A 26,173-nucleotide genomic window follows, 5' to 3' on the forward strand; every position below is an offset into this window, starting at 1 on the left:
CCAGGAGGAGAGGGGACTCCGCTGCCAGGGACTGACAGCCTCCAGCTGGACCGGAGGGTTCAGGCCCTCCGGTACCTAGACGCAGGCCCCTGGGTACATGTGGGGTTGGAGGTCAGGCCTGTGCTCACCTCCCTGTCTGTGCCTCTCAGGTGGACAGCGCCATGTCCCTGATCCAAGCTGCCAAGAACTTGATGAACGCTGTGGTGCAGACAGTGAAGGCGTCCTATGTGGCCTCCACCAAATACCAGAAGTCTCAGGGGATGGCTTCCCTTAACCTCCCTGCTGTGTCGTGGAAGATGAAGGCGCCTGAGAAAAAGCCCTTGGTGAAGAGAGAGAAACAGGATGAGACACAGACCAAGATTAAGAGGGCATCTCAGAAGAAGCATGTGAACCCTGTGCAGGCCCTCAGCGAGTTCAAAGCCATGGACAGCATCTAAGGCTGCCCCCAGCCCTCAGGGCTCCTAAAGATCTGTCACTGTTCTTCACTCGTGTATTTGCTAAATAGAACACTGATGTTAGATTCCATAGGAAAATAGATTTCAGACCTGGCCAAGCTGGTGAATTTTGCAAAGACATACTTGTGTTTAAGTCAGTCAAAAGTACTTTTAGAATTCAGGAGCATATATCTAGCTATATTTTTTTATAAGCGTAAAAATTCCATAACCAAAGAGAATCCCACATTAACTTCTTAGTAACACTGTTGACCAAGTTGAAATGCCTGTCCTCCTAGTGGTGGCAGGCAGCTGTAGGGTTTGAGAGAAGGGGGTCTGACTCCACCCTGGTTCAGGGAGAGGGCTTCCACTGGTTCCGGCAGTTTGACTGGTATTGAATGACCAGATGACCCAGAGTAAGCAACCTGGGCATCTTAGGAGGCCCTGGAAAAAGGAACATTCCCAGAAAGGTCTTCAGAGGGACAAACCACACGAAACTGAGTCAAACATAAATGTATCATGAAGAAAACTGATTACTCTCTTTATGACTGACATGAGAATTTTAATGCATGGTTACAATAACTAATGTACTCTGCTGCAGGACATTAATAAAGTTGCTTTTTTCAGGCTAGAATGTTGTGATGCTGTAATCAGAACATGCTTTTTTCCCTTTCTTCAGCTTCAAATGCAAATTCATCATTGGGCTCACTTCTAATAATTGCAGTGTTTCCTGCCTTGGGCTTATGAGAGAAGCCTGACAAAATAAATAGTGTTTGCTTAGGCAGTAATTTAGACTTACCTTATTTGTGATTACTATAGCGATTACTATAGCTACAAGGTATAATTTTACTTATTTAAATTTTATGAATTTGAATGTTTTTTACACTAACTTTTCCCAATAAAGTCCAAAATGAAACCAAGTCTAAGGAGCCAAAGTCCTTTTCTTTGCCTTCCAGTAGAGTCGAGTTTTACATTAAACATCTCCTGGATTTGCCTGCAGCATCTGCAGTGCTCTGGGCCCTCCCGCTGTCCCTCGTTCCCTGGATGGTACTGCCCAGTGAGGAGCTCAGCCCCTGGGCCTCTTCTCTTCTCTGGTTCTGCTCACTCCTGATCTTAGCCAGACTCCTGACTTTAAATACCATCCAAATGCCAACTTCTCCCAGAACTAGACTTTTATAACTGCGTGCTTCCTAAACTCTCCACTTGGATGTCTTCGTAAGTATCTCAAACTGGACCGTCGATTCTTCCCTTTGAAATATATGCTGGGTCCAACTATTTCTCACCAGTTCCGCTTGCCATCACCTGGTCTAAGCCCTCATCACTGCATTAATTTCTATTCGTGTGTAACAAACTGCCCTAAAACTTAGCAGCTAAGACAACAAATATCACCTCACAGTTGCTGAAGGTCAGGAATCCAGGGGCAGCTTAGTGGGAGGTTCTGACTCAGGGTCTCTTATGAAGCTGCAGTCTCTGGAGGCTTGTGAGCTGGAGCGTCCACTTCCAGGCTCTTTCACGGGGCAGGTGAGCAGAAGGCTTCGGTTCATGCCAGGTGGGCCTTCCCATGGCAGCTGCCTCCCCCCAGAGTGAATGATCTGAGAGAACGGCAACCAGATGGAAGCTACAGTGTTTTATAAAAACCTGATCTCAAAAGCAATACGTCATCCCTTCAGTATTCTATTGGTGACACAGACCACCCCTGGTCCACGGTTGGAGGGCACATGCCAGGAGGTGGCTCCCACGTCTGTACGGGGACCACTGCAGTAGCCTACCCTCCACCAGGCTTCCCTGATGGTCCCGCTCCCACGGCAGTCACGGTAACCCCTATATACAAGTCAGAGCATGTCATTCTCTTAGCTCAAACCTTTCAGTGGCTTCCATGTTCTAAAAGAGTCCTAAATGACGGGTTTGGCCTCTTGTTGTCTCTGGCCTTCCCTCTCACCAATCTTTGTCATTTGCCCTTTACACTTGTGGTTCCACTTTCCCCAGAGACCACTATTTCCTCTCAGGATTGCCTTCAGGTGTCTTGTCAAAAGTCCCCTTATCAGAAAGACCTCCTCTGATAAATCCTTACCCTGCCCTCCTTGTTCATAGCTTTGAACTATTTACGCATCCATTTGTTTCTATTGTAAGCTTCACAGGGACAGGAATCCTTATTTTGTTATCACTGACTCTCCAAGGCTCAGGACACAGTAAATGGCCACCCTGGGGATCCCTCGCGGGGCCAGGCCCACAGGCACTGGCCTCCCTTTACTCAGCCGTTCCTACTGGCTGACTCAGAATCCATGCTGACGCTTGGAACATTTGCATGGCTTTTGTTGCCATCAGTTTCTCACATTCTGAAACTGTCTTCCGGGCTTCAGATACACGTCTGTCCCCAGCTGCTTCACCCCATCCGCTGATGTCCTACAGCCCTGCACCCCAGTGCCAGGTTACCATCCAGTCTATCTCCCCACTCAGCCCATCTACTTTTCAGAGGCCGAGCCCCAGCCCTCGTCTGGACAGCCACCTCCCTCAGCCCCCAGCATCCATTATCCATTCTCCACCTGGTGGCAAAGGAAGCTTCCAAAAACTTCTCAAGAGTCGAGCCTCTGCATACAACCCTCTGGGGCCCCCCATGCCTGCCTCAAGAATGCCTGGCACTGTGACCCTGCCCTCTGCACCCACACTGCCCCCTGGAAGCAATTCCTGGGGCACACCCGTGCTCTCCCTGTGAGCCCATCACTTGCATGTCCCAGTCATCACCTTTGCCATCCCAACCTTAATACCATTATTTACCTAAAAAGACTGACTTTTGTTGAGCTTCGCCTCCTCCTAAGCAATATCTATGAAATCATGTTTGATGTGCTACATTTTTTTCTAATACATTAAAATAATTTTAGTAACTGCTCATTCATGCATCACCTAAAATCATCCCTTGTATCAATATCACAATGGGAAACAGTGGCCCACAACCATTCCCTGCTCATCAGGCCTTGGCTTGGCCCTCTTGGCCATGGCACGTGGTGTCATGGCGCCAGCCCTCACAGGACTGTCCTGCATTCCTTGGGGAAACGGCATTGGTCTTGGTCACCCCATTGCCCAGCAGAGGGCCTGGCACGTGCTTGACAAATAGCTGTTGAACCATTCGAGTGATTCATTGCTTTAAACCAATCTATCAGAAGATACTAGAAGGCAGAAAGCAGGTCACTGAGGAGGCACCAGAGGCCTTGCCCAGAAATCCTGAGATCCTCCTCTGCCCTCCTCAGAGACCATGATCGGAAGCAGTGTGGCCTGGGCTGAGCTCAGGAGAGACTCACCTCACCATGTCCTTGGGGGGATTTGCTCCTGCCCCTTGGCTACCGCCAAGAGAACTGTCTCCCCTCAGCATCCTGAGGCTTCTTGCTTCTCAGCCAGGGCAGCGGTGACCCTGTCACCTCCCTCCGTGACACCTCCTCCAGTGAGGCCTGGCCAGCTCCCTGCCGGATGGCGCCTCGCCAGCCTGGCATTCTGGGCCTGGCCGCCCCACACACCCGCTCTGGCCACGACCTGTGCACAGGGTGGGCAGAGCCCAGCTGCCCTCCCCCCTGCCCTGCAGCGCCTCCCACAGCGCCTAGGTGGACACTTCAAAGGCCCCACCTCCCCTCTGCAGCCTTAATCCTCACAGCTTCCGCTCTCCACTCCACTGAAAGAAGAAAGGAGGAGCGGCCACATGCTGGGGACGCCCAGGGCCCCCGTCAGGCCTTTACCCACATCCCCACATTGCTTGTTTACAGCCTGGGAGGTGTTGCTGCTATTATTGCCCCTCAAACTTCACAGGTGTGGGAACTGACTCAGGCACGGAGCCCTCACCCAAGTTACACAGCTCACAAGCCGCCCAGCCCCTCCTCCCAGCCGCAAGATCCAGTCCCTCTAAAGCCCAGGTTCTGACCATCCCTCTGGAGCCCTAGACGGCAGCAAAGGGGCTGGCGCCCCCAGTCTTCCTCCCAGGAGGCTGACTCGAGGAGGCCGGCAGCTGGGAACGCCCTCACGCTCCCACCACACCTGCCCCATCCCCGCACGGGTCCTCAGGACTCTGCCTGTCGGGATGCAGGAATTCTCCAGGCTCCTGGGTAAAGCCACCCCCTGACTAGTCACTGGATCCCGGCCCACTCAAGGATTTTACCCCTCAATTCTCCCCTCCATTTCCTGCCTCGCCAAGTTTTCCTTCCCCCTGGATCGTTCTCATCAGCACACAAAACATGTTCTGATAGCTCCCAGAGTTTAAAAAAAAAAAGACAAAAAGCTCTTCTGAGTCCATGTCTCCCCTCCCCTTACACAGAGCTCCTCAGGTGAGTGTTCAGACCCCATCTCCACTGCCCGCCACCATTATCCCCACACGGTCCAGCCTCCTCTCAGCAGCACGTGCAGCCTGCAGCCACTCCCTCCTTCCCTGTCACACTTTCGCTAGATTTCCACCTCCACACCCTTCACTTACCCTGCTCCTGATATCCTTTACCAGCTCCTTCTCTTGATCTCTAATGTTGAGCTGGTCCAGCCCTCTGACCTTGATCCTCTTCTCTTCCTTGTTTCCAGTGATTCCTAAGCAGTGGTTTGCTGGATAATGTGCAACAACCAGCTTTTCAGGGTGGGGTTGGGAGAGACTGCATATATAACCATACATTTTGTTATACATCTTACTCCTATAAAGGAATTACAGCACACAATTCATAAATAACAAAATATGCAATATTCTTTACTCTAAATTCCACTGAAGCTTTCTTTGATTTTTGCTGAACTCTTGCATCCATAGCCAACCTATGGGTGCAACCAACAGAGTCTAGTTCTGACATGAATGTTGGTTGATATTTTTGTTTACCTTAAGGAGTAAGGAAGTAAAACAACAAAAATATATGTGTGAGAATTTTACTTGTTTGTCAGTGAGTGACCTCTTTGCTGAATCAGATAATAGTTGTCAAATACTGTAAGACAATTTCCTCAATTTTTTGTGCTATGTATAGATGACACACTTTAATTGGCATTAACGTTTTCGTCATCACTTTCTCAAGTCTAGACAATCAACAAAACAATAAATTAAGCCTTGGTCTGTAGCATTTCCCAACTTCTATGGTGTAAATACTCCCACCACATCAGATTTCCAGCCACCCACGCGGTGTCCTGATAGTGGAACTGGGAAGAGAAGCACAGAAGCGCAGGAAGAGAAGCGTTTCCACCACTAGATGCAATAGACGGGAGTAATCTCAGGAGCAGAGATAACAGTCAAATGTTAGGAAAGGGTATGTTCTGAGTATTTATGACCTTAAAATTTTTTAGCTATAAATTTACACGGATTAAGATTCACTCTTTTTGGTTCACAATTCTGAGTTTTGACACATGCGTAGAGTTGTGTAACCACCACCACAACCAAGATACAGAACAGTTCCAACGCCCTCCCCAAGATTCCCCTGTGCTACCCCAAGGTCGCGGAAATGTCCCCTAAGTCCTGACAAAATGCTTTCCCTATAGTTCTGCATTTTCCAGAATGTCACATAAATAAAGCAAAAGGTTTGCAGCCTTTTGAGTCTGGCTTCTTTCAATCAGCAGCATGCATCTGAGACACATGCGTTTGCTGTGGCATCAGCAGTCCACTCCTTCCCACTGTGGAGCAGAAGCAGTGCGTGGATAACCACATTGGTCCATCCAGCCCCAGATGAGGAACATTTTAATTGTTTCTCGTTTTGTTTTGTTACAAATAAAGTTGATATAAATATTCATGTACAAGTTTTTGTATAAACAAAGATTTTTATTTATCTTGGGTAAATACCTAGGAGTGAGAATGGGATGCTGTATGATAAGAACATGTTGAACTTTATAAGAAACTACCCAACTGTTTTCCATAGTGGCCGGCATTCTTGCTTTGTTCCCAATCTTAGAAAAACAAAGAAGTCAGTCTTTGACTATTGAGTTTGAGGTTTGCTGTAGGTTTTTATGTGGTTTCCCTTCATCAGGTTAAGGAAGTTCCCTTCTGTTCCTAATTTGCTGAGAGTTTTTATTAGGAATGGATATTGAATTTTGTCAAATATTCTTTCTGCATCTACTGGGATGATCATGTGGCTTTTTCTTCTTTAGAAACACATCATCATGTGTTCCCACCATAACATATAAGCATTCCAGTTGCTCTGCATCCTCACCAGCATGTGGTATTGTCAGGTTGTGTTTGTTCAGGTTTTTTTTTTTTAAAGCCACTTTAATAGGTGTCTATTCATGTCTCTTTGTGGTTTTAATGTGCATTTCCCTAACAACTAATGACACTGAGCATCTTTTCATTTGCTTATCTGTCATTTGTGTATCTACTTTGGTGAAATGTCTTCTCAAATCTTTATTTTTTAAAACTGGGTTGACTATTTTCTTGTTTTGAGGATTCTTTATATATTCTGGATACAAGACCTTTGTCAGATATATAATTTGCAAGTATTTTCTCCCTGTTTTTGGCTTGTCTTTTTATTTTCTTAATTCCACAGATCAAGTTTCTAATTTTGATGTTGTTCAATTTATCAATTTTTAACTTTATGAATTGTGCTTCTGGTGTTGTAGCTAAGAACTCTGCCTAACACAAGGTCACAAAGATTTATTTCCTGTTTTCTTCTAAAAGTTTTATAATTTTTCATTTAGGTCTATGTTTGGTTTTGAGTTAAATTTTGTATAAGATGACAGGTATAGGTCAAGGTTCATTTTCTAAAACATGGCTGTCCAGTTGTTGCTACACCATTTATTGAAGACGAATCTTTCTCCACTGAAGTGTCTTTGCACTTCTGTCAACTCAATTAACTATATTTGTGTGGGTCTATTTCTGAACTCTGTTGTGATTCATTGATTTATGTGTCTATTCTTTGACCAATGCCACACTGTCTTGATTACTATAGCTTTGTAGTTAAGTCTTAAGACCAGCTAGTATGAGTGAGTCCTCCGAATGTATTCCTCTTTTTTTTTTTTAAAGATTGAATTTAAAATTTTATTTTTGGCTGCATTGGGTCTTCACTGCTGTGCACAGGCTTTCTCTAGTCGTGGTGAGTGGGGGCTATTCTCTGTTGCGGTGTGTGGGCTTCTCCTTGCAGTGGCTTCTCTTGTTGTGGAGCACAGGCTCTAGGCATGTGGGCTTCAGTAGTTGTGGCGCATGGGCTCAGTAGTTGTGGCTTGCAGGCTCTAGAGCGCAGGCTCAGTAGTTGTGGCACATGGGCTTAGCTGCTCCGCGGCATGTGGGATCTTCCCAGACCAGGGCTCGAACCCACGTCCCCTGCATTGGCAGGCATATTCTTATCCACTCTGCCAACAGGGAAGTCCTGTATTCCTCTTTTTCAAGGTTGTTTTAGCGATTCCAATTCCTTTGCATTTCCATATATTCAAATCAGACTCTTGATACCTAAGAAATTCCTACTTGGGACTGCAATGAATCTATAGGTCAATTTAGGGGGCAGACTTAACAATATTGAGTCTTCCAACCCATGAACACAGTGTGTCTCTCTATTTAGATTTTTTAACTTTCTTTCATCAGTGTTTTGTAGTTTTCAGCATAAAAACCCTGCATATTACTTTGCTAGGTTTATACATATTTCATTTGTTTCATTGCTATTGTAAATGTTTGTTTTTTAAATTTAATTCCCAGTTGTATATAGAAATACAGTTGATTTTTGTATGTTGGCCTCATGAGCATGTTAAACATACTGCTATTTCTAGGAGATTTTTTTGTACATTCCATGGGATTTTTTTACATTGACAATTGTGTCACCTATGAATAGAGACAGTTTTATTTCTTCTTTTTCATTCAGTATGCCTTTTATTTCATTTTCTTGCCTTACCGCACTGCCCAGGATTTCCTGTACAATATTGAAAAGGAGAGGTGAGAGCCGGCATTCTTGCTTTGTTCCCAATCTTAGAAAAAAAGAAGTCAGTCTTTGACTATTAAGTTTGAGGTTTGCTGTAGGTTTTTATGTGGTTTCCCTTCATCAGGTTAAGAAGTTCCCTTCTGTTCCTGATTTGCTGAGAGTTTTTATTAGGAATGGATATTGAATTTTGTCAAATGTTCTTTCTGCATCTATTGGGATGATCATGTGGCTTTTTCTTCTTTAGTCTATTTATGTGGTGATTTGAGTCGAACTAGTCTTGCATTCCCAGGATAAACGCCACTTGGTGATGATGTATCTTTTTATACACTGCTACATTCAATTTGCTAATATTCTGTCGAGGAGCTCGCATTGAGGATTTTACTAGGGACTGCGGAAAAATCTGAAGTACTTACCACAGCCTCCAAGATCTCCCCTCCCCAAGCCACCCAACCTCATCATTTATGAGGGATGCTGATCTGTAATTCTTTTGTTTTTTTTGTCTTTGCAATTTATTTAACACAGATTCACTGTGGGAATTATAATAATTTCACTAGCCAAGAGAATACAGGATGTCTCTTAATAAACCAATAAAGAAATTAAACATACTCAAAACAAATGATAGATTACCCTATTGTACCAGGCAAGGTGAGATAAAAGGAATAAAGTCCAAGTACACCTTAGTTAAGGTGTACCTTTTCTATGAGTTTTAGTTTCTCCGGAGAGAAAGGCTTTGCCAACCAAGATCTGACTTCCATCTGCCAGCATAAAAGTCCATCGCAGCTAGAGCACGTTGCTAGGGAACAGTGGTGCAGGTGCCCACGGGCAGGCTGATTTCCTCTGGCTGCTGTTCCAACCACCGCCTAATAAAGGTGTCGCCTTTACCAAGGCAAGAGGTATTAGCAAAGGGTAGCTTTTACCCGGACTGATAGTTGCTTCTCCTCATGTTCTTACCAATAAGCCCCCAGAAAGCCCCCTCAGCGGCTGGGCTAATAAGTGCTTTTCTTTTTTCTTCTCTTTTACTTTTTATTTTATATTGGTGTATAGTTGATTAACAATGTTGTTAGTGTCAGGTGTACAGCAAAGTGATTCAGTTATACATATACATGTATCTATTCTTTTTCAAATTCTTTTCCCATTTAAGTTGTTAAATAATATTGAGCAGAGTAGCCTGTGCTATACAGTAGGTCCTTGTTGGTTATCCATTTTAAATACAGCAGTGTGTACAAGTCAATCCCAAACTCCCCAACTATCCCTCCCCACCCAACCCTTCCCCCCCGTAACCATAAGTTCATTCTCTAAGTCTGTTAGTCTGTTTGGGTTTTCTAAATAAGTCCATTTGCATCATTTTTTTTTAGATTCTGCATATAAGCAATATCATACAATATTCCTCTTTGTCTGTCTGACTTACGTCACTCAGTATGACAATCTCTAGGTCCATCGGTCCATCCATGTTGCTGCAAATGGCATTATTTCATTCTTTTTTTAATGGCTGAGTAATATTCCATTGTATATATGTACCACATCTTCTTTATCCATTCCTCTGTCAATGGATATTTAGGTTGCTTCCATGTCTTGGCTACTGTAAACAGTGCTGCAATGAACACTGGAGTGCATGTATCCTTCTGGACCATGTTTTCCTCCAGATATACACCCAGGAGTGGGATTGCTGGATCATATGGTAGTTCTATTTTTAGTTTCTTAAGGAACCTCCATACTATTCTCCACAGTGGTTGTATCAATTTACATTCCCACCAACAGTGTAGGAAGGTTCCCTTTCACCACACCCTCTCCAGCAAAATCCAGTTTGTGGATTTTTAAAAAATATATATTTATTTATTTGGCTGTGCCGGGTCTTAGTTGTGGCATGCGGGATCTTCATTGCAGCATGCGGGCTCTTAGTTGCGGCATGTGGGATCTAGTTCCCTTACCGGGGATCGAACCCGGGCCCCCTGCATTGGGAGTGCGGAGTCTTAACCACTAGACCACCAGGGAAGTCCCTGTTTGTGGGTTTTTTGATGATAGACATTCAGACAGGTGTGAGGTGATATCTCATTGTAGTTTTGATTTATATTTCTCTAATAATTAGCAATGCTGAACATCTTTTCATGTGCCTCTTGGCCATCTGTATGTCTTCTTTGGAGAAATGTCTATTTAGGTCCTCTGCCCATTTTTTGATTGGATTCTTTTTCAAAGAACCATCTTTTCATTTCACTGATTTTCTTTAGTTTTTCTGTCTTCAATTTTATTGGTTTCTGCTTTTATCTTTATTATTTTCTTCTGCTTTCTTTGGGTTTAATTTGCTCTTTTACTAGTTTTTAAAAATTACCTTTGTTCTTTTAAAATTCAATTTTAAGTATACACAATTTGATTTTTTTTTAAGATTTTTTTGATGTGGACCATTTTTAAAGTCTTTATTGAATTTGTTACAGTATTGCCTCTGTTTTATGTTTTGGTTTTTTGGCCGCGAGGCATGTGGGATTTTAGCTCCCCAACCAGGGATCGAACCCACACCCCCTGCACTGGAAGGCAAAGTCTCAACCACTGGACTGCCAGGGAAGTCCCCAAGTTGATTTTTAATAATGGCTGTATTCCACAACCAGCTCACAATGTTTCTGATATCCACACGCCTCACACACTGCTATGAGCTGGCTCCATCACACACTGCTTCCGAGTTTCTCTCTTCACAGGTGGCCTCTTCGCTCAGCTCCAGACTCTCTCCAGCTGCCTATTCAGCAACCCCACTGGAATGTCCAATCGACATCTCAATACAAACATGTCAAAACAACATCCACCACAAGGCCCCAATCTTTTTTCCCCTACTCTTCTGTCCTCCCACTTTGTAAACAGCATCTCCACACACCAGTTTGCTCAAGTCCCCGGGTAGGGCTTCATCCTTGACTCTTTTTTCCTCACACACCACATGTAGTCAGTCAGCAAGTCCTCTCAGCTTGACCTTTAAAACACATCTGGAGTCTGACCACTTCACACCACCTTCTCCATCATCACCCTGGTTCACACCATATCAGCTCTCACCTAGATTCTACACCTGACCCCGCACGGGCCCCCTGCTTCGTCCTTGCCCATGTCATCTATTCTCACCACAGCAACATGAGTGATCCTGTTAAAATGTCAGTCACGTTGGGTCTCTCCTCTGCTCACAACTTTCCAAAGGCTCCCATCGCAAAGAAGAAGCTCAAGTCCTTACCAGAGCGGCCAGGATCTGCCCTCCCCATGTTGCTTACTATTCTCCCTTCCACCGACTCTTGCTTTTCTTCCAACATCCAGCCATGTTCCTGCCTCTGCTATTCCCTTGGTCTACAAAGCACTTCCCCAGATCCCCACAGGGCTCACTGCCCCGCTTCCTTCTGTTCACACAGCACCTCCTCAGAGAGGCCTTCCCTGACACTCTTTAACCCCATTTCAGGCTTTATTTTTCTTCACAGCTTTTAGCACTCACTGCTGGACATCATATTACATACTTATTTGTCAGGGTCTACCCCACACACACCTCCACTGTTCCACTTACCACTTCATGCCCTAGAACAGCACCTGGGTCCTAGTAGTACTAAATCAGATTTGTTTGCGAAAGAAGGACTGAATAAATGAATGGGTGAGCAGCAGCCAGGAGAATGCTTAAAACCCACCCCTTGCTCCCTGCTGTATCGGGACGAGGGCGTGCTCCCTGGCAAGGCTGGTAGGGTGCTGGAGAATGTGGTCCCCTTGACTCCTGTAGCTCCACCTTGGCCACCTGGCCCTTCACCCCTGGCACTTCCTCCACCTATGGTGAACTGGGTTCCTCAAACGGACCACTCTCTCTCAACCTCAGGCCTTCTTCTATCTTCAGGCTGGAAACCCTTTCCCCACTCCACTTGGCTTGTTCTTCAAATGTCCTTCAGGCTACAGCTTGGCTACCACCAGCTCTGGGAGGCCTTCCTTGACCTCCTCAACTAGGTGAGGGGTCTCCTCAGCTCCAACTGACCAAGGCTTCCCCCACCACAGTACATGTCATGCTCAACTGCTTCCCCACCAGACTGTGAGCTCCCTGGTGGCAGGGCCTGTGATTTACTAATCTCAGGCCAGGCGGGCCCAACACAGAGTAAGTGCTCAACAAATACAATTTGAATGAAAGAATGAATGAACAAGTGGATTAATAAAGACCAAGCCTGCTGAGGGAAGGGGAGAGGACTTAGGGCCCCCACCCTACTCCCCACCCCTGTCAGCCTCCCACACAGAAGGCCTGGTTCAGCCCAGCTGAGGAGCAGGGAACCAGCAATCATCCAGGGACTACAGGGTGTCAGCCAGTCACAGCTCTCAGTCCAGTCCTTGCCAGAAGGCCAAGAGCCTTGGGGCCTCACCACATGACAGGGGCTGGAGAACAAATAAACGGCCTCCAGGCCCTGGCAGGAAGAAGCTGAATCACCCCAAGTCTGGTCACTATGCTCCCCCCACCATTACCACTTTCTGCCTAATTTCAAGCCCAGGTCACACTCCCTGGGCACAGTCCCCAGGATGGCACCCAAAGGGAAGGCAGAAAAGGGCTCCTCCTAGACCTGCAGACAACAATCACTGATGAACTGGGTGGCAGAACCAGAATCCACACCCATGCAGCCTGAGCCTGAGCCCTGGGTCACACTGCTGCCTGTGTCCCCTGGAGGGTCTGCTTCAGGGCCCAGGACCAAGAAGTCAGAGGCCCATGATGAACCCAGATGAGGCCACTGAGAAGACAGACTGCAGACCAAGCTGCACCCTCCCTGACGCCTTGTCTGTGTGTATGTGAAGTGGATAAGAAGGGAGAAACAGTCCCATCACCCGGCTGTGGCAGCCTGGCACTGGTCTGGCTCCCCTCTCTCACCTCCCATATGCTCTTTTCTCGGCCCCAGGGTCCCCTCTCCCCAAGAGTTCGTGGCCCCAAATCTCCTTTCCACTTTACAGGTATGCTATTTTATGCAGCATACCTGAGGGCAGAAGAGATACTGGGGTCCTCAATTAGGCCTCTACTAGTGTCACTCCTTCTGTGGGAACCCCTTCCCATATCGCAGATCAGACCCTGGTGGTTACAGAAGCTTCAGTGGCTCTGGGGATCCTCAGTCCTAGCCTGATACTACCACAGGGGCCTCACAAGCCCTCCTTCCACAGCTCCCCACATTTCTGTCAGCCCTCGTCCAAATAGTGCACCTGCTCCTACTGCCTCAGTGCTCACCTCTGCCAGGACCGAGACTCAGACCAGACTTGTTCCCAAGTCCAAGCTCCCCTCTCTCCATGTGCCAGGGCAGCCCCATTCCCCTATGTCTCACCTTCCCCCTTTCTCAAACCCACCTGAGAGTCTCCTGACACCCTCTTTAAAGCGACTCTTGACCTTGGCCTTAGCCAGGTCCCAGCACCTCCTTTCTGCACTCTGCCCTGCTCTGCCATCTCTCCTGGCCCTCCCACCACTGCCTGTCAAATTAAAATGATCCTTTTCTGAGCCAAACATTCAAGCTTTCCACAGCATGGTCAGCCCAGCAAACTCCAGCTCTGTCACTCACAACCTGTGTGACCTCAGGCAGATCATTTAGCCTCTCTGGCCATGATTTCCTCATATGTAAAATGTACTTCGAAGGCTACTGAGAGGTTTTAAAGGCAGTGAGTCAGTAGGTATCCAACACTTGATAGACTTTGGGTCTGATCCCCACAACGGCCGAGCCCTGAGGCATCCTACCCTGGCTCAACAGACTCCTGCTTTCCTCCTGCCCTCCTGGGAGAGCTCTCTACAGCCAGCAGCACTCCCAGGCTTCCTGTGTGTTGTGGCATGAGGTGGGCAGGGGAGGGTCTGAGGCCGAGCAAAGGGACTGCAGGGAAGGAAGCCACCAACTTGCTCCAGGTTTCTCTGGGCCTCAGTTTCCCCTCAGCTCAGTGAAGCTGAGATTTCTACACGCAAGGCCAGGATGGGGAGATTTCTACATGGAGGCTGGGAGGGGCTGCCTGAGCAGCAGGAGTGAGCCTCCGGTGCATTGGGAAAGGCAGAAAAACAAACGCACCAGAATCCAAATCAGGAAAGCCCAGAGCAGGGGTTGCCGTGGCAACCTGCAGCAGGCTCCCAGCTTCTCTGGGGTGGGAGCCGCGACTTGTCAGGCTCGGCTGCCCCTGCCTCCAAGGCCGCCTCCTCCAGCTCAGCGCAGATCACCACAGACACAGGAGGGGGGCAAGGGCACAGAGAAGCACCTCTGCCCCGTCAGGTGGGCCCGGCAGGCCTGGGCTCCCACTACCAGCTTTATCGAGATTACTCCTCTCCCAGAGTTAGGCCTACACCCAAAGGCCTCCCGAGTGCACGAAGCCACCGCAGTCCCACCACCCGGACCCCAGTGCCAAAAGCTCCAGCCTCGCCCATCAGCTGCCTGGGCTGACACAGTACCCCTGCGTGTGGAGATGCCCTCAGGCTTCTGCCAGTGCCAGTGGCCTCGAAACTAATATGTAGGCACAGGATGAAGGGGGCAGTGAGATGATTACCCAGATCTCCCTGCATAGCTGGGTGAGGAGGGGACAAGCACGAGTGCCAGGCACTGGTGTAGTGCTTTATGTATGTTTTCTCTCAATTAATAGCACTCCCCTTTTACAGATGAGGAAACAGCCTCAGGGAAGTTAAATGACTTCCCAAAGTCACAGAGCCACTGGCTGGTAAACAGCTGGGTCCCAACTGGGGTCTTCCAACTCCTGGGCCCAGACCCTCCCCACGGGGCCTGTTACTGGATGCCCTGGACTGACCACCCAGCACGTCACCAGGGGACCTCAGGGCCCTATCACCCAAAGACCACCAAAGCACTGTGCCCAGTCTGCACAGACACATAGTAAACAGACAGACAATGGCCTTCATGCTACCATTTAATGGCCAGGCCAGCACTGCCCAGATGATGCCCAGGCCCCAGTGGGGAAGTCCTCCCTCCTAGCTGGTATCCCCTGAAGAGCCCACCCCAGCTGGTGCCCCTCAGCCTCACGAGCAGCGTCCCAGTCCAGTCCCAGTGTCAGGGGCAGCCTCATCTTAGCTCCTTCAGCAAGCTGTTGATAGAGCCCAGGAGTTCCCAGAAGTAGCCCTCATCCTCGCCATCCTGGAGCTCCAGGGCAGCCAGTGCCTGGTACTCAGCCTGGAGGGTGACCAGCGTCCTGTTGAGCTGCGGGTCCTGACGGTAGCGGTCCCGACAGGTGGCCAGGAGGGCACCCAGCGTCTGTAGGACCTTTTCGCGGGCATCGTGCTCTGGCAGTGCCAGGAGGTGGGCAGTGATCTCGCACCAGCCCTGTTCCTGAAGGCCTGGCAGGAGGTGCACCTGGCGGTACTGCTGCAGCTTCTCTGGGGACGTCTCCCGCATCAGCTCGGCCTCCTCCTCAGCAAACATCTGCCATCCGCATGGCCAGGGGCCGGGGTGTGGGAAGGGGAGAGAACACACAGAGAGCAGTTAGCCCTGCCTTTCAGACTCGAAGGCACATGGCTGACCCATGAGTCTGCACCCTCTTCCTCCTTCCCCTTGGGCCTCAAAGGCCCTTCATGGGAGAAGGCCAACTGGACTCACAGCTTCACACATGCTCTCCAGCCCATCCATACGTCCACCCATCTCTCCATCCATCCACTCATCAAAAACAACTGTGTAATGTGCCAGGTGCTGGAGAAACCAAGATGGAGACATGGTCCCTGCCCTCAAGGAGCTCAGGATCTAGCAGGAGATTAAACATTAACTGAATAAGTCCTAAATATCATGATACATTTCATCCAGCAGGGTGTTGTGAAGGCAGACAGTCTGGATTCAAATTCCTGCTCCACCACTGACAGCTGAATGACGGAATGACCTTGGGCTAGCATTTGCCTCCCTAAGACCCAATGCCATCATCTCTCATGTGGAGGAGAGGACGTAAGCCCTTCAGGACTGTTGGGAGGACTCAGTGGGACAGTGACCATGCAGCCAGTGCCCAGCACACAGAGCACACCCACAATGTGAGCTTCGCCATCAACAAACGTTAGCTGTACCAGCAGCAGCATCACATCGCCATCACCACAACTACAGATCCACTCCCTCAGAGGAGTTAGGGCATGGGCGACAGAGGAGGCTGGCATTTCCCTGAGTCTTGAGGGGCTTGTGGGAGTTGCCCAAGGGGACAAGGGTGGAGGGTCCACACACACAGGAGGGTTGCGACAATAGGCCTGGGCCCACCTCATGTTTGAAGACCAGCAGGCTGTTATGGTCGATGGGGCACGAGGGCCAGGCTGGGGCCCAGAATGCTCAGAGCCCTGGGCGTCCCTGGCCATTATGCTGAGGGCCTGGGGAGTTGAGGGAAGTTTGGGCAGGAAGTCACATGCATGGCCTGTGTCTGGTAAGTGCAGAAACCCAGCCCCATCAGAATATGGTGGGAACCGATCCTGCCAGGCTGCCCGAGGCAGGAAAGGAAACACCTGAAACCTGACAAGTTACCAACTTATTTCACAATGCAGAGTACTAACCACTATACCATCACAGCAAGCCACCAGGAGTCTACCAACTTACTTCAAATGTCAGAGGAAGGCTATGCAGAGATGGAGGGTCGGCAGTGGGTAGAGATGTCCCATACTGGTTGTACTAAATGTGCTTGCAAGGAGAAAGAAGAAATCACTGCCCTAACTCCAGGGGAGGATGAGGCATGCAGATGACAGGGAAGGCAAGAGGGAAACCCAGAAAAAGATCAGGGGCCACAGCTGACCACCTGATGGCTTTGGCGATTGTTGGAGCTGGCAGAGGAAGCAGGGGAGGAGGGGGGTCAGCATCCTGGGACAGAAAAAGCTGAGAGGGATGTAGTAGTCCTTTCCTAACCTACTCCCAAGTCCTGCCAGCTCCACCTCCAAACACATCCCAGTCCTCCCAGCTCTCTGCCCCATGGGCCCTGCTCCTCACTGTACTTTTGCAGTCCCCTGCCTCCCGCTCCCAGCCTGCATCCTCCAGTCCTCTGACAGCAGACAATGTGGCACAGCCCCAAACCCTTCACAGCTTGGCATTTCTGATGATAAAGACTGACTCCCTTCCCTGGGACTTGGAGGCTCTTCAGGATCTGCCCCTGCCTGCACGTGGGCGCCTCCCCACACATGCCCTCACTCTGGCACCTGTCACACTAACTCTCCCCCAGGACCTATGTATGTGCAGCTCCCACTTCCAGGCACCCTCTCACCCAACACTGACTCCACAGTCAACTTGACTCACCCCTCATTTCTCACTCAGCACCTCCTTTGACTCCTCAGAAGAGGTTAGGGCCCTGATCATAAGCCTCCAGGGCCTACATGCTCTAGGAGATTCTCTGATAAATGTCTGCCTGAAAGCACCAGGAGGGCAGGGACCATGGGGCTGGCACAGCACTGGCAGGGCAGACGACCAGTCAACACTTGTGGAAGGAACCAGCGGGCAGGTCACCTCTGCGGCCCTTTGGCTCCAAGAAGGCACGAGAGGACGTGGGCTCATGACCACAGGAGGGCATCCCAGCTCTGCAGGAGCCCAGACGTCAGGGCACAGTTTCTTAGTGGAGGGCCCACCAAGAGCCAAGGGACAGAAGAAGAAATGCCTGGGGTCTGGCAGACCACAGAAGGGGTAAGCCGGTGAGCCAAGGACCCTAACAATCTGAGAGGTGGTCCCACACTCTCATGGGAATTCTGCCTTCAGCTGCTACCTCCCGACACCAATGATGCCCTCAAGGTGCATGGCACCCTCCGGTTGGCAACCTGTCACACCTCTACCTTCAGGCAGCTCTGGACCCATCCCCAGATGGGTTTGGCTAGTTTGACTAGTTCTTTATTCTCTCTGAGAAACCATAAGAACAAGAAGCCCTGACTGCCTCAAGTGTAAAGTATGGCTGTCATCTGTTCTAACACTCTCTGGCTGAAACTCCTCCACGGTGCTCCTCCTGCAGGAGGATGGCTGTCTCCATACTGTTTGCAGAGAGACGCCACTCCCTCCCTGATCTTCACAGCACCCCAAAGCCTCAAAGGCCGGCTCCGGGGCCAGCTGACTCAGGGGCCTGCCTCTCACCAGGGCAGCCTTGGTGAGACTGCCAGTGGTAGCTCTCCGGGGATGAGGCAAAGTCACAGGGCCCGCTACGCCAGGGCTGAGGGCAGCAAAGAGACACCCAAGTCACGAGGGGAAAGTGATAGGTTACTCCTGGGAAATGCCAAGCCTATGTACATGTCCTTCCCCTGGCTTGCTGGCCCACTCCCAGGATGTCAGCTGTGCCCCGGCCTTATTAATTGGACGTGAGGACCACATGGCTGCCTGCTGTTCTGAGAAACTGGGTTTCTGCAGCTTAGAGGGGTGGAGGAAGAGAAAGGGGGAGAGGGGGAGAGAGAGAGGGAGAGACTGAGAGACAAGACAGGACAAGAGAGACAGACAGAGTGAGTGAGTGCACACACACAAAAGCCAACAGGTGGAGAGAAAAGCAGCAACAGACAACCCTGATCCTTGGCCTGAGGCCTGGGGGGAGGGGTGCACAGGGGAGGGGCAGGGAGGAAGGGCTGGGCCCCTCTGCCTCCAGCATCCAGAAGTGGTTTCCAGCGGCTGCCCAGCCCTGCTCCACTAATCCGCAGTTGGCTGTAGGGAGAGTGTGGCCCCAGAGAGGCAGCTGAGAAAACCCTGCCAATGCTCTCTGCAGCAGCTGAATTAAGAATCAGCCCTGGCTGGTTTTACCCTCTCCTTAATTAAGACACTTCTCAGGCTCACAAACACCAAAGTGGTCTGGGCACCAAGTCTCCTCCCAGATGGCAAGCCCGTGGGTCCCTGGGTCCCTCAGTGGCAGCCAGTCTGAGTCCCTGCCCAGAGCCAAAGCTCCCAGAGAAGGCACCTCCAGGTTTCTAGAATCTTAAGATTCAGCATCATTCCAGCCCCTGGCTCCTCAGTCTCCTGGCTGCTGTGATGGCTCCCAGACACAGCTGCTCCATCCCACCTGCTCCTGGTCACCCGCACCCTATGTTTCAGCCAAATGACCTTTCATTCCATGAAGGGCTGATCCTGGCTGTTTCTGGCTTCTGGTCACACTGACCCTTCATCATGCTGACCCCTGTGCTTGCACACTTGGCCCTGACCACTGCCAGCGCCCCCTCCTCCCCTCCCACTCCTCACCAGCCCTCAGGTTTTAGCTCAGCAGTCGCTTCCCACAGGACATCCGCCCTGACATCTCAGAAATCCTGGGTTCCACAGCATCCCTGTCTGCCCAGCTCAGGGCTGGCATGTTTGCTCAGGATACTCAGCTATGAGGATGGAGGGAATGGATGGAAGATATGGGGAGGGGGGAGGGGGGAGGGTCAAATGGCCAGAAACAAACACAAAGCAAAGTGCACGGGAGGCAGGACAGGCCTGGGCACTCACCTTCTCAGTGACCAGGTCGTAGAGCAGAGTGACCACGCGCACGGCCAGCACCTCCATGCCCTTCTCCTGGACCAGACTCCTCAGCACCTGCAGCCCCCCCAGCTTCAGGAACTGCTGCTGGGCATAGGGGAAGTGTCGCAATAAGGAGCACAGGGCAAATAGAACCTGGGGAGGCACAGATCCAGATGGGTGAGGAGCCACAGAAACTAGGCCTTGGGGCAGGCACCCAGAGGTGCCCCAGCTACCCCAGCCCAGCTCCCATTCTTCCTGGCCCCACCCACCACCCTTGGGTACAGCTCACCCCAGCACCCAGGGCTGTGAGAGCCAGGAGAGACATCAGACACCTTCAACACCACCCAGTGGACAAACGGAGGCCCAGGGCAGGAAGCCAGGGTGTTGAACCTGAGACTGCACCATGGGAGCAGGCCTCCAGACGCCTCACATGCTGCTGTGCTGCTTTAGGTGAAGGGGACCTCTCCCCCTACGCCACCCAGCGGATGGCCACTCAGGCCCCCAAGGGTGATGTGTACAACCTGGAAAGGGACCCTCGCCTTTTAGGCTCCACAGGTGTGCTGGGGTCTGGGCGGGAAAAATGCAGCAGAAACATACCTTCTTCTTTGCAGTGAGAGACTGCTCCGTGGCCAGAACGACCAGCAACTTCTGCAAGGCTCCTCCCTCAATGGCTTCCACCTGGACCTTTGGGTTGCTGGAGGGGGAAGCACAGGAAAGCAGGACTTTGCACCTACTCACCAACTTGGGGGTACACCCCTGGGCCCAACCCAGGTTAAGAGGGCTACCACCACAGCAGCCATCCCTGGGGAGGAACAAGGTGCACAGGGGGTGTTCCCACTCCGGACAACCTAGAACTTATCTGGGGAAACAGAAACAAACTGGTGTAGGTCCACCTGGGTACAATGGCCTATGGCACAGACAACAGGGCCAAGGGCCCCAGGCCAGTGTCCACTCCCTATCAGCCAATGGGCTGGGGTGATCTGGGAATGGAAATCACCTCTACCATTTTAAGATCCCTCTGATGCTAAAGGTGCTACTTCAGTGTCCCTCCTATGGAAAGCCTTCCTCCACGCTCCTCAAGCCAGCCTTACGTGCTTCCCCCTTCCATGATCCCAGGTGCATCACACTCCGGGGAATCACTAACGATCTGTTCCCTTCAGGGTGTGGAGCTCCAGGGCCAGGGACCCCTTCCTCTCTCTCCCCTCCTGGGTGGAGCACACAGACAGTATGGAGTAAACACTTATGGGAGGGAGGCAGGCAGAAAGAACAATATCCAGGGAGCCTTTGCATCCCTGAGTAGATCCCCAAATAGCACCAACCCAGCTGCCTCCCTGCTGGACTCTCCACTATGTGACAGCGGCCACTATGATTGTCCCTGTATCTCAGCACTCAGCACAGGGTCTGCCATGGCGTAGGGCCCTGGACAGTAAGGAGTGAATGAAGCAACATATGTGTACAACCATGACTGCATCAACCAACAAACGGGCAATACTGAAACACAAAGAACCCAGAGCTGCCTCTGGAACTCCAGTCCCCATTCTGGGCTAGAGAAAGAGTGATGAGCTTCAAACAAATATTTCAGGCAAAGCGCTCATGGATGAAAGGATGGGGGTCCTGGAGGGTGAGACCTCCTCTAGGGCAGGGTGCCAGACAGGGACATGGCTGGGAACCCCTTACTTTCTAAGATCAAACTGATGATGAATTAAGGAGCAAGTGCCAAGTGCAGGGATCTGTGTAGTTAGGCCTTCGAGGAAGGTCAAGACTCCCTCATCAGCAGCTTATGAGGCCTCAGAAAAGAAAGGTGGCAGGCATGTAAAAAGCCTGAGACCAGCAGCAAGAGGAGAGGCTGGACCAGAGGTGAGACAGTGGCTGTCACCCTCACCCAGACAGCAAGCACACAGAGGGCACCCAGTCTCTTCTGGGCTCTGGCTGCCTTATCTTAGCATGGCCACCACAAAGTACCCTGGAGACCCAAAAAGCACCTGTTTCTCCTAACCCCCAATCTTAGCAGGGGGCCCTCAGAACATCTTGGAGAGTAAGGCAGAGTACAGACAAATCAGAGAGTCGATTCCTGGTCCAAAACCCAGAGAAAAGGGGAGGCAGGTAACAAGAGAGAGAGCACACTGCTTGCTGCTCACAGGAGACAGCCTGGCATACAGGAGGCACCCCATACAAGCGGGCCGGATGGTACGGTAATGGGGCCCAAGTGAGTCCTTGATGGTCCACCCACTACTCCTACCAGGCACCAGCTTCAAGGTTCGAAGCAGACTTAGCACATGGAGCCAGTTTTCCTGCTGTAAAATGGGAGGCGCCTGCATCCCTCTGCATCTTCTCTGCAAAAGGATGTGCAGGGTGGGTGCCGGCCTTTCCCACTGCAACTTCACTTGTGTCTGAGGAGCAGCCTGGAGATGCACTGGGGTCCCTGGGGAAGAAGGCTGACAGCTCCTCTCCAGACAGGCAGGTGGGCGCCAATGCACAGAGTATGGAGCTGAGCCTCTCCCCTGCCCCCTGCTCCCCCAACTTGAGAAAGTCAGCTGCTTCATCAAAGCGTGAGTTAATTAGGGCTGTCTCTGCCGTCATGTGTCTGAGGAACGCTCACCCACAACAGGCAGGGTCTAGGAAAAGAAGTCGACCACGCTGAGAAATTCACACAAACGTCAAACGCAGCCTCCCAAGGAAGGGGGGCTGTGAGGCCCAACATCTCATCAGCCTCAGGGAATAGCACCTAGGAGCCCCATCCCCAGTGGGCCTGCAGAGCGGCACAGACAAGGCCCTCCAAAGACGTCATGTGAAGCTTCATCCTTGTCTACAGATCTGCTGAGAACAAGACCCAGAAACAATCACCTGGCTAACCCCGAAAGACAAGCTCAGAGCTCAGGAGCAGAGGGGCCTCCAAGGAGACCCAGCCTAAGCAGCTCCCAGAGTAGCAGCCCTGTCACCAACTGGGGCAGTATTGGGAGAGGGGAGAGACATGAAGAATACTGGGACTCTGCCCACCCAGGTTTCACCTGGTAGAAGGGGAGAGAAGACTCAAACCCCAAAGGGAACCACAGCACAAACAATAAAACAAACTACCAGGGGCAAAAGGGGAGGGCACATACTGTGTAGGCAAGTTCCTAGGATCCTCCAGAGAAAGAATAAGCCAATGGGAGTAAACAAAAGATGCCAAAAGCCAAGAAGAGATATGGCTTCCCCAGCATTTTCGTCCATCAGAGCCCCGATGTGAGTTAGAAAGGGCCAGAAAGCACTGTCCTAGGAAAGATCTAGAGGCAAGGCACTGGCCAGGCAGTTGCTCAGAGAAGCCCCATGTGCAGAACAGATCCTTGGGGACACTCAGCCTGTTCTCTGCCACTCAACACTCAACAAGCCAGGCTCCACACATAGGAGAGACACCACACCACCATATCCTACTTACAGGTTTCAGAGTGAATAAATGAACGGCTATGTAACTTTAGGCCGTACCAGGTGGCTCTGAACCTAAGGTCTGTGGGGGTTCAGAGAAAGAATAAGAAAGTCTGGTCTGGAAGAGCCAGGAGGGCTGCCTGGAAGAAGAGAGACTGCAGAAGACTGGAGTACAAGTGAGGAAGACAGCCTGTGCACCAGACGACAGGCATGTGCTCAGGGAACAGCATGAGCATGTACAGAGAGGCAAGAAGACCATTCAGTGGAAGGCTGCCCTGAAGAATCATAGAAAACGGGGCTGAGGAGTGCAGCTGACTCCTGACACAAGGGCAGGTCAGGCTGCGACTGAGGATGGGGAGACACAGGACCCATATCCTGCCCAGCAAGTGGAACCTGCTCCTGCTTCTCCTTCCTCAACACACGCAAGGCAAAACGGGGAGTTGGAAACAAGCACTTCTAGGGCATACAGACACAAGAGAGGGCCCAGGAGAAGGGCCTGCCTCAGGACAGTGACCCCGGGGTGGGAGATGAGCTGGAGGGACACTCTGAGCCAGGCATAGCCCACCATTCCCAGGTCAGGCCGACTCTGTTACACGGTGTGTGTCGGTATCTGCCCAGCATCCTTTCTTCCTCACCAGGCACTGACACCCCTTTCTTCCCTTCCACTGATGGCTGCCTCTTCCACTCCTTGTGGTCCTGAGGGGGCAGGTCCCAACCCAAACCATCCCCATGGAGGGAAGCCATTTAGAGTAGGAAAGAATAGAACTCAAACACAGGAGAAGTAAACCAGAGAGAAAAAGGGAAAGCCTGGTGCCTTTTGCCACTTGCAAAAATCACTTTCATAAGGCAATGAATCTACTTTTTCACCTGCAGCAGAGTCCTGAAAACTTGGGTAAGTAGAGCAGGACCATGGGCCAAATGTGGGCCTGTGGCTGAGTGTGGCCAAGTGCGGCCTTAGCAGCCCTGGGCCCACACCCTGACTAGCTTAAATGAGGGAACCTACGTAACTCTGAGCTCTACCCCAGGCTTCAGGGCTTCAGTGGCTCCACAGACACATCAGGGGTTCCATATAATACCCTTCCGAAAAAAGCCTTTCAGTGCCACCCAGTCAAAGAGGCTGAGGAGACACAGCAGGAGGGTAGGAAAAACCAGGCTAGCATTTCCAGATGGCACTCAGTCCATCCAGGCAGGGACAGCAGAGAAGGGCTTTTCTTGAGCAATCTTCCCTAGAGGGGCAGACACCAACATGCTCTCAGAACCCCTCTCTCTCCAGGCAGCTCAGCCTTGGGCTCTCAATGCTCACTGCTATGTTTTGGGGGAAGAAATGCCCAAAATAGCTCAGAGTGAGGTCTACAGAATGTGCCAGGGCAAAAGCCTGGCGAACTCTTGGTGAGAATCCTGTAAACAATGGCTGATGACCTTGGGCAAGTCCCTTCACTTCAGTTTCTTCACCTGTGAGGCAGAGCTAAAACTACCTTGAGTTAAAGATAGAATAGCTAACGAGTGCCAAAATGCTAGACAATACATTGTGACCGGAAGATTATAATTATAGTGGGGTTGCTACACAGAGGCCAGACCATATCCTTGAGAACACTGCTTTTATTCAGCCCAGATGCCCCAGGCACATGTATGCTGGCCTCATCCCCCTCCTAGCCTACAGACTCAGGACCTGAGCTGTGGCCCATGCCTGAGGGTGGGGGTGGGGGTGGGGATGTCTTGCTGGCTGGAAGATGGGTGTCCTGACAGCTGGGGATCTGAGTGAGTTGGAAGGGCAGGGGCCTGGCACGCCTCTCAGCAACATCAGTGGCGCTGGTGTGCTCAAAGTCAACAGAAGGATATTAAAGGACGTAGCTCTTCTCCAATGAGATAAATGAGAATAAACCTTGCTCAGGGCTAAGCTGGCTGGACTGAATAAATACCATTAGCACTTGGATTACTGGGATGTTCACAATCAGCAGGCGAGTCAGCTGTCTGTGTGCAGAGGGATGGCAGCAGCTGCTACTCTGTTAATCTTGGAGGCGGGGGGGCGGGTGGGGTGCACGCAGAAATGGAAGTGATTGCATTCGCAGCAACCAAACGCTCTGGGTCAGGGTGACTGATGTGGGCAATATGCCAAGGGTCAGAGGTCATATTTCAGCTAACCAAGCTGAGCAAGTGTCTAGGGGTCATTGAGGAGGTGGTGGAGCTGATCTCAGGGTGGCCAGGGGGCTCATGAGAATGTTGCCCACTTCAGATTCAGAAGCTGCCCTCCTCCTTCCCTGTCACTCAGGACTCACTACATAATGTTCATGAAAATGTGAACATTTAGTTGTTCTAAAACTATTAGGAATTTCAAGATGGTGAGGGCAGAGCATTAAATCAAACACAGGCCCTCTTCAGTGTGGGGTCCTCTGCGATGCACAGGGCCATGAAGCAGGCACTGCTGGCACCAGGGTGTGTGCACAGAAACAGGAAATGCACAGAAATCCTGCGCACAGGTGAATCAGAACAACAAGGGCTAAAAAGGGAGTTTGAATCAGTGGAAAAGGAGAAAAACAAAAAGGCAGAGCTTCAGGACGGGAAATAAGGATTAGGTTGACTGGTCCGATGGGGGTTGAGGAAATACTAAGGTGAAACCCTTGGCGCAGAGCCTGTGTCATCCGGAGTTTCAGTCCAAACCTAGATATCAGGCTTGTCCACGGCACACTGGCGACATGGGACACATGGGGTATGTGCCCTCTCATGAATCCTTGCAATATTTCTAAGTAGCACAATTATTATTTCTTCTGTCTTAATAACAGAAGAAAAAGCTGCCGTTCTGAAATGCTCTCTGCGAAGATGCTGTGCAGTAGGGAAAGGGGGCACACCGCAGGCTTAATCATTTGTGATCCTGACTGATGACACTGTGCATGCTCATCTTCTTGCCCAGAGAGAAAGATTCCTTCTCCGATGGCCTCACCTTGTTTGCGCCCTAGCGTGTGGCCTTGATCACCTGTGAAACACAAGGACTTGCAGGATGTGTACTCCTGAAATAGGTTCATTAGGGATCTATAGTAGTAGCCTGCCATCTAGGGATTAATAGGGTTAAGCATCTGTTAATCAAGATGTGGACAGTTACCAACTTAAATAAAAACAGAATAGGTTCACCAAAAAAATAAATGCCACGTAC

General features: G+C 50.5%; 2 protein-coding genes across 9 annotated transcripts in view; one reads left to right on the forward strand and one right to left on the reverse strand.

Annotated features, from left to right (window-relative positions):
- The window catches only part of CTNNA1 (catenin alpha 1), a 187,870-nt gene extending 186,519 nt beyond the window's left edge, over positions 1-1,351 (forward strand). Inside the window, exon 18 of the mRNA XM_082382038.1 lies at positions 150-1,351. Within this exon, the coding sequence (XP_082238164.1) occupies positions 150-437 (288 nt within the window). The 3' untranslated portion in view covers positions 438-1,351. The remainder of the gene's footprint in view (positions 1-149) is intronic.
- A 13,463-nt stretch (positions 1,352-14,814) lies between these two features.
- SIL1 (SIL1 nucleotide exchange factor) overlaps positions 14,815-26,173 on the reverse strand; it is a 313,671-nt gene continuing 302,312 nt past the window's right edge. For all 8 annotated transcript variants that reach the window (XM_082382073.1, XM_082382078.1, XM_082382071.1 and 5 more), the window contains 3 exons: positions 20,221-20,317; positions 19,612-19,776; positions 14,815-15,636 (listed from right to left, as the gene is read on the reverse strand). In XM_082382073.1, the coding sequence (XP_082238199.1) occupies positions 15,280-15,636; positions 19,612-19,776; positions 20,221-20,317 (619 nt within the window). In that variant the 3' untranslated portion in view covers positions 14,815-15,279. The remainder of the gene's footprint in view (positions 15,637-19,611; positions 19,777-20,220; positions 20,318-26,173) is intronic.

Source organism: Balaenoptera borealis (genome assembly GCF_965194805.1).
Source record: "Balaenoptera borealis genome assembly, chromosome: 2".
In the NCBI taxonomy this organism is placed as follows: domain Eukaryota; kingdom Metazoa; phylum Chordata; class Mammalia; order Artiodactyla; family Balaenopteridae; genus Balaenoptera; species Balaenoptera borealis.